Below are 8,190 nucleotides of genomic sequence, written 5' to 3' on the forward strand. Positions count from 1 at the left end.
AAACAAAACTGTTAATAGTCTCCACCTGTACTGGCTGAGCTTGAGGAACCTTGAAGTTGACGTCAAACCACTCGTCAGCCTCTTCCAGTGCCTTAGTTGCTGCAGTACAAGAACTTGCTTGCACCTTTTCAAAGAACAGGGCTTTTCTAGTTTTCCAAATCTGCCACAGTACCCAGGGGAAAACTCTGTTCTGTGTATAGTGTGAACGTCTCCCATTGGCGAAGATGAGATGATAAACATTGAGGAAAACAGAAGACCTTGAGAAACCATTTAATGGTAATTGCACACCTGAACGATCTCATACCTCCGTTGCAAAAGGACATGAGAACAAAAGATGACAAATAGACTCAGAGCTAGCTTGACATAGTCTGCATCTGGAATCCAAATGCAAGCCTCTTGAATTCAAGCGTTCTTTCACTGGCACTGCTCCTGCCAATACTCTCCACAAAAAATGTTTTAACTTCGGTGGTGCTCTGATTTTCCAAATAGCTTTCCACAGATTCTTTTCAATAGGTGGGAGACCAACGTGAAGAGGTTGTTGACGCTCTTTCAACAGATCCAAAAGTTTCCTACCCGACTGAGAAGAATAGCAACCATTGGCAGTGTAACGCCATTTAAAAGAGTCCTTCCTACTCCTGTGAGGTTTCAGTTTGAGAATTAACTCGGCGTCCTCATCTGTGAACGTCTGCCTCACCAAATTGACCTTCCATCGACCCGTCCCTTCTACCAAGAGATCAGCTATCGTCAGAGTAAGATCAATGACACTATCTTGCCTGTACATTGGAATTTTAGGCACACCATCAATGATCCACTTCTCACACCAGACGTTAGTATCTTTGCCATCACCTACATCACAGACCAAACCTTCCTTTAACAACTCTCTTCCAAACATGAGGCTACGCCAAGCAAAGGATGGGCGAGCACCCATGCCACATTCAAGAAAAGAGCTCCGCCTGTAATATCTACTTTTGAGAACCCGAGCCACAAGAGGTTCAGGGCGAGACCAAATGCTCCATGCTTGTTTACAAAGGAGCGCTTGGTTGAATTGCTCAATGTCATGAAAACCTAAACCACCCTCCTCTTTTTTCCGACAAAGCTTTTGCCATGATACCCAAGCGATCTTCTTTTTACGCACTCCACTACTTCACCAGAACTCTGACATCACACTTGTGAGCTTCCTACACAGGTCTTTGGGTAACCGGAACACCGACATAGCGTAGATAGGTAACGCGAAACAAACAGACTTTAACAATATTTCTTTGCCCCCCTGAGACAGAGCTTGAGCATACCACCCATGGAGTCTTGACTGAAGCTTCTCAGATATGAAGTTCAATAACTCACGTTTTGATCTTTTAAAGCACTCAGGCAAGCCTAAATAAGCCCCTTCTCCACCTTCTTGTTCAATGCCTAGAACGCCTTTAACCGCCACCTTCTTTTCTTCTGTGATTTTTGCACCAAAGATGATAGAAGACTTTTGGTAGTTAATACATTGACCCGAAGCCTCACCATATATTTTTAAGCATCTCATAAGCTCTGCACTCTCCTCCTCATTTGCTTTACGCAGAAGGAGCGAGTCATCTGCAAAAAGCAGATGATGAACAGATGGTCCCTCAGTACCCAAACGGATCCCATTGAGTTTACCACTTGACTCTGATTGATGAAGAGTCCCCACCAGAGCCTCAGCACACATGATGAATAAAAAAGGGGATAATGGATCCCCTTGACGCAGCCCACGCTCCGGTCGAATAAAACCATGCAGACTGCCATTAAGGAGGACAGAATACGATACTGTAGACACACACGCCATCACCCAGTTTATCCATTGTCTATCGAACCCCATCTTTTCCAATAAAACCTCCAAGAAACACCATTCCACTCGATCGTAGGCTTTAGACATATCTGTTTTCACAGCCAAATACTCTTTGGCGATAGAATCATTCGTACGCAGACCATGTATAAGCTCATGAGCAATGATCACATTATCAGTAATCAACCTGCCACTCACAAAGGCTCCCTGCGTATCAGTTATGATCTCCTCTAGCACTGACTTCAATCTCTCAGATAGGATTTTGGAAATAATCTTGTATTGAACAGAGCAGAGACTAATAGGACGCATATCTTTCATCGACGATGGGTGAGGAATCTTTGGCAGAAGACTGATCTGAGTGTGATTCCAGCCAGATGGTAACACTGCTGTCAGGAAAAACTTGTGAACCTCTGTAGATAACTCAGACCCCACAATGTGCCAGAACTTCTGATAAAACAAACCAGTCAGACCATCTTCTCCTGGAGCACTTGAACCCTTGATACCAAAAGCTGCTAATCGAATCTCTTCATCTGAGACTGGTTTAGTTAGCACACTATTCATATCTGGAGAGACACGTTCAGTGAAGCCAACAAACAGGGACTCTAAGTCATGAGGATTAGAACTCATGAAAAGATCTCTGAAATATTCCACCGCAATATGCCCCTTTGCACCTTCGGAGAAATGCTCAGTCCCAAACTCGTCCAGTAACATCAATACTTTGTTCCTCAACTTCTTCCCTTTCACGCAGTTATGAAAATATGTAGTATTCTGATCACCTTCACGCAGCCATTCTTCTCGACTATGTTGCCTCCAATAGATCTCCTCTTAGCGATAAGCAACTGATAATTCTCTCTTCAAAAACCTCATTCTCTCTGCATCTGGAGCATGTCGAGCAATCTCAGATTGAAGCGAGCTTTTAATTATCACAATCCGATCCTGCGAGTTTGCACCAGACGACTTTTTCCAACGTGCTAATTCCTTACGGCAGTTAGAGATACGTTCCATGAGGTCCACGCCAACATCACTTCCACCACCAGCCCAACCTCTACGTACAGCTTCCTCTATCCCATCCTTTCCCAACATTCTTCTATCAAAGAAGAATCTGCCTCTTCTTACATTTTCAGGTTCATAAGAGAAGCAGACCTTAATAGGACGATGATCAGAAGACAGCATATCCATGTACTCCACTTGAGAGCGAGGGAAAAGATTGTACCACTCGTCATTACCGAAGCTTCTATCAAGTCTACACTGTACCCATACTCTATCTCTCCAACCTGCCCATGACAAACTATTTCCAAAGCTCCGAAGCTCTCGAAGTTTACAGGAAGAAGTCATATGCCAAAAATCCCAAAAAGAAGACTCAACCCTCACTGCACCACCAGACTTTTCTTCATTATTCAATAATTCATTAAAATCTCCAACCAGGACCCATGCTTCATCCCGGGTAACAGCCAGCACCATCAAACGATCCCACACCACCCGTCTTCTAGCAACCACAGGGTCGCCATAGACGCACGTTAGAAAGAAAGACAGTGAACCCATGCCCACTTTGCAATCTACTATCCTCTTATCACAAACCAAAATCTCAACTTTAAAATTCTTCTTCCACATCACTGCTAAGCCTCCACTCAAACCCTCAGGCTCCACAGTAACCAAATCATCATAACCCAAATCCTTCTTCAAACCTTCCATGTAACTTAATTTTTGCTTAGTCTCCATTAGAAATAGAAAATCAGGAAAATACTTGCGACGTATCTCCTGCAGTTCTTGAACTGTCTCAGTGCTTCCAGCTCCTCGACCGTTCCAGCTCAATATGCTCATTGGATGCCAGCGGCTTCAAACCGGAAGCCACCGTAAGAGAGATTGTTTTTGATGATTTTGCATCATGATCATCAACACTTGCTACCGCCTTCCTTTTAGCCTTACTGCCAGAGTACTCATCAGCGTTGCTAGTGTCGCCTCCACGAGACTCCTCCCTGATAACCACACCAGAAGGACGCTGCACCACCGAATCACCCGCTTTCTTACCTGCCAAGCGCTTCCATCGCTGAGGTCGCGTCCCATTCTTATTCCCTGAAGACTTGGTCCCGGAGGAACGGCCCTCTAAAGATGAGCCAATCCTAAAGACCAGTGGATCACAGGGGGAAGAAGAACTCGACACCTCGTTCTCCACAGGAGCACATCTTCTCTGAGAACGAAAACTTAACGGAAGAGAGCCAGTACCGGAGAGAGGATCACCCTTCTGAGGCATACCACTTTGCAGACCACTCTGAAGTTCAAAGCCGAAGACAAGACCCTTATCTTTAAACAGATCTTGGGTGTTGGGACTAAGGCAATTTTTTCTCTTTAGGTTTATTGCCTTATTTGGTTTCTTTGGGTTTATTTGGGTTTCCTTAAATTGATTTTGTACCGTCTACTTGATCGTGACTGAGGGACTTTATTATTTCTTATTCTCATTGATCTTATTTTCTTCTTCTTCTTTCAGACTTTCCTTTTCTCCCTTATTCCAGTTTCCCTTAATCTACTCTAGTTTACTTTTGTAGCTGCCTTTAATTCAGCGTGATTGGCAATCAACTATGAATTCCCTTAAATTTGTTGCTGAATTTTGCCCCATTAATGGTCTGTATCGAATCTTGACTGCCGACCTGCTCCCCCTGTTACACTTCTCGATCCCCCGGAATTTTCCACCGTGCTCCTCCTCCTCGACGCAAATGGCGGAGTCTTTACAGGATGCTATTCGTTTGATGTCGCTGAAGGATGATGACCCAATCGATCTTCCGGATAACCCTTGTTTCCAAGTGTTTGAGCAAAACGCCTTGAGCATTCTTGGTCGTTTGCTGAATCCATCTTGCCAGCCCATGGCAGAGATGATTGAGACTATGCCGAAGATCTGGCGTGTCTATGATAGAGTGAGAGGGATTGCACTCTCATCGGAGAAGTTCCAGTTTGTCTTTAAGAGAGAGGATGATATGGAAACGGTGTTAAAGGATAGACCTTGGTCTTTCAACTATTGGACCATGCTGATAGATAGGTGGATTCCTTCCCCGCCGAAGAATTTTCTGTCGACTGTTGATGTGTGGGTGAGGATTCATCACATTCCAATGAACTACTATACGCTGGACACAATGGATTTCTTGGCAAGAAAGATTGGAAAAGTTATTGAGATTGCTTACGATCCAAAAGTTTCTCAGAAGGACGCTTTCATCCGAGCTCAGGTGAGGCTTGATATTGCGAACCCAGCAACAGCAAGACGTGTTCTTAATATACCGTCTGGAGGTCAAGTAATGATTGAGTTTGAATATGAAAAACTCCGGAAGAGGTGTTTCCATTGCTTACGTTTAACACATGAAAGGCCTGACTGCCCCATGCTTCGCATTAAGTCCCCTCGAGCTGAAGCATCTGTAAATTCTTCCAAGGAGAAAGTAGTTAATACTGTCATTGCCCGTGGACAGCAGGAACTCGGTGTGTGCCTGTCATGTCCCCGATTCTGGATAGGATCGTCCGGACGGACTGAGGTGTGTGGAAATGCACCAGTATGGTCATATGGCCCAAAGACAAGCGTGTCATAGCCTGGAAGTAAGGTTAAGGGCATCAGGAAGCTAAGGCATAGCTAATCCAAGAAGGAGACAAGCTCAAAGGAGCTGGACAAGCGAGCTGGTAGCTGGACAAGATCCAGGTGAAGCTCGATGAAGTGAGTGATCAGAATGGATCATGGGAAAACTAAGTCTAGGTCTGGAAATAGACCAAGGGACTTAGAAGGATTGAAGAATATAAAGGAAGCAAGCTAGACACAGTGTATAACAGCTGGGCGATGCAGTAAGCAAGCTCAACCAGCTAGGTGAAGTGTAGTGCAGCTCGATGTAGCTCACTGAAGTGTAGGTCAGCTCCCTGAGCTGGATGGTCTAGCTCACTCAGCTGGGTCAGTTGGGGATCAGCTCAACTCAGCTGGACTGAGTGTTCAGGTCTCGGGCAGTTGGGCCGGGTCTGGACAGTGGCCGGGCCATATGGGCGGTTATGGGCTGGTGGGATCTTGACATGAACCACCAAGGGTCTGTGGGTCTTGGCCTCAGACAAGGGACTCAGGATGATGTTCTGGGCCTAGTTTTCGGACAGCCCAAAGGAGAGAAGAGCAGTTGGGCAGTTATTTCCGAAAAGGTGCAAAAGGGGCAGTTTTGTGCCCTTTCTCTCTAACTGCTTGTGGCGGTTTCTCCAGGGCAGTTGGGGCTCAGTTTCTCTATAAATAAAGAGTCCCTGGCACAGATAATGGCACGAAATTCCTTAGGCAAAGCTCTGCCAAAATCTTACCAGAAAGATAAAGAGAGAGAGACCGGCGGTTAAGAGAGGAGGACCGTGTGGAGTGGTGTGATCTTGCTGGCGTGTTCTGATCGCGGGAAGAACAGGCCATAGAGAGGCATACCAGCGCTTCCTCCTACACCCTGAAACACAAAGAAACACAGAGAAAAGACAGAGAGTTGGTCGGATTCCCAATCCAAGACCCATGGTTGTGTGAAGGCCATAAAGAGGCAGTTTTGGGAGAGATCAAGGAGGGAAGTTATGAACAACTTTATGGTGGCTTTGATCCGTGATGTTATCACCCAAAGCATCCTACAGGGCCTGAGAACACACGCAAATGGTGAGGAAAGAAGGTAGATGACCGGAATTCATTCCCAAAGGCCAAGACAGCCTTAAGGGCAGATGTGTGTAGAAATGCAGTTTCATGGGCACTGAAGGGGGGAAGTGATGGACGACCCTGTGATGATGTTTGATCATGGATGATCACATCCTGGGCTCCCTCTGTGTCTTTGGAACACACGCAAACACCCAGGAGAGAAGGGAGAAGGCCGGACTTCACTCACAATGGCATGAATATCCTTGAAGGTGGATGCAGTGTAGAAACTGGTTTCATGGAAGTTCCATGGAAGGGATCAGGGGTACGACCCATGAATGGAACTTATCAATACTGGAAGTATATGATAAGGATTGATAGAGGCGTGCACTGGAGTAGCATGGCCGAACATAATAAGGAATGACACATGATCTAATCAGATCATGTATAAGGTAACCGGTTTTATGATTACCTTTTGAATTGCAATTCTGTTGACTGTGGAATTGATCATGGCCAAGTATGGCACGTCCTTGAGGAATATATATATTATGAATGATTATGGTGTAGTCTGTTGGATCAGACTTGATGACATTAAACCATGGCCTTGGCCGGTTAGGAGAAATCCTCCATGGCCTTGGTTTGGAAGGTATGATCGGATCTCATAGTTCCTGAAGGACTTGAGGGGATCTGATGATTGATTCTTCTTAGTGGGTATTTATAATGAATTATCATGATTTTTATTGGGTTTTATCGAATTGATTTAGAGATGATCAATTTGGCCGGTTTGGCTGTTCGTGGCCGAGAACTCTAGGATCGAGGCCGGTTCTGGAAATTCTGATTATGGCATTCTCTTAGTTGGGAATTATCATGAATTTTATTTAGTTTTTGGATCACATTTGAAATCGGCCAGATTTGGGTTTAATGAGAAAATGATCGATTAGTTATGGAACCAGCCATGCAATGATAGATCCTTGTGTTAGGTTATCGGATCATATGCTTGTGTATTGTGAAATGTTTGCCACTTATGATTATTGATCATAAGGAATGTTAGTTATCAACCTTGGGTTGGTAAGCTATGTGCAAAGCATTGGCTATGTTTTTGGAGCAGGTTTGCTTGCGGTCGAAATTGTACCTGAGGGCATATTGGGGTCAGATCCTTGTGCTAGGATATCTGATCATATGTTTGTGTGCTGGAACATATTATCACTTATGATATTGATCATAAGGAATTGCTGGTTATCAACCTTGGTGTTGGTAAGGCAGGCCGTGTGTGATCTGATCATGGGTAAGGATGGACGGCCTGATCCTTGGATGATGGATCAAGGTGTCTGATCTGATTGATCAAAAGATGCACCGGTGGTAAGAGCAACACTAATCAGGTTCAGTGGGACATGGTTCCATGACTGATTAGGAAGTGTGAAGACTCATCAGTTCTGAGTCATGTGGGGTGGTTTGTTGATTGACTCAGGATCTGATGGGCATTGTTAGTCCATGAGCTGGACTTGGTATCATAAGTTGATAAGGCAAAAAGGATGTGGGACAGTGCATGAGCCGGTAAGGGCCAGATGCATGTCCTTAGCTGTTTGAAGACTTCTCAAGGGTTACTTATGTCTGTGGGGATGGTTGGCTGAATGACTAAGTACCCAAGGGAAGAGTTTATGCATGTATAAGGGAGTTGGACGAGTGGACGGGGAGCTGGGCAAGGCTACCTCGCAGCTCGATCAGCTGGTTTATGAGTTCATTCAGCTAGTGTAGCTGGGCCGATGAGCTAACAAGC

General features: G+C 45.0%; 1 protein-coding gene across 1 annotated transcript; it reads left to right on the top strand.

Annotated features, from left to right (window-relative positions):
• The first annotated feature begins 4,518 nt into the window (after positions 1-4,518).
• Positions 4,519-5,376, top strand: LOC125585812 (uncharacterized protein At4g02000-like). The gene has a single exon (XM_048755506.1). The coding sequence runs from the start codon at positions 4,519-4,521 to the stop codon at positions 5,374-5,376; it is 858 nt and encodes a 285-aa protein (XP_048611463.1).
• The last annotated feature ends 2,814 nt before the right edge of the window (positions 5,377-8,190 follow it).

This window comes from Brassica napus, chromosome C4, assembly GCF_020379485.1.
Source record: "Brassica napus cultivar Da-Ae chromosome C4, Da-Ae, whole genome shotgun sequence".
NCBI lineage: Eukaryota > Viridiplantae > Streptophyta > Magnoliopsida > Brassicales > Brassicaceae > Brassica > Brassica napus.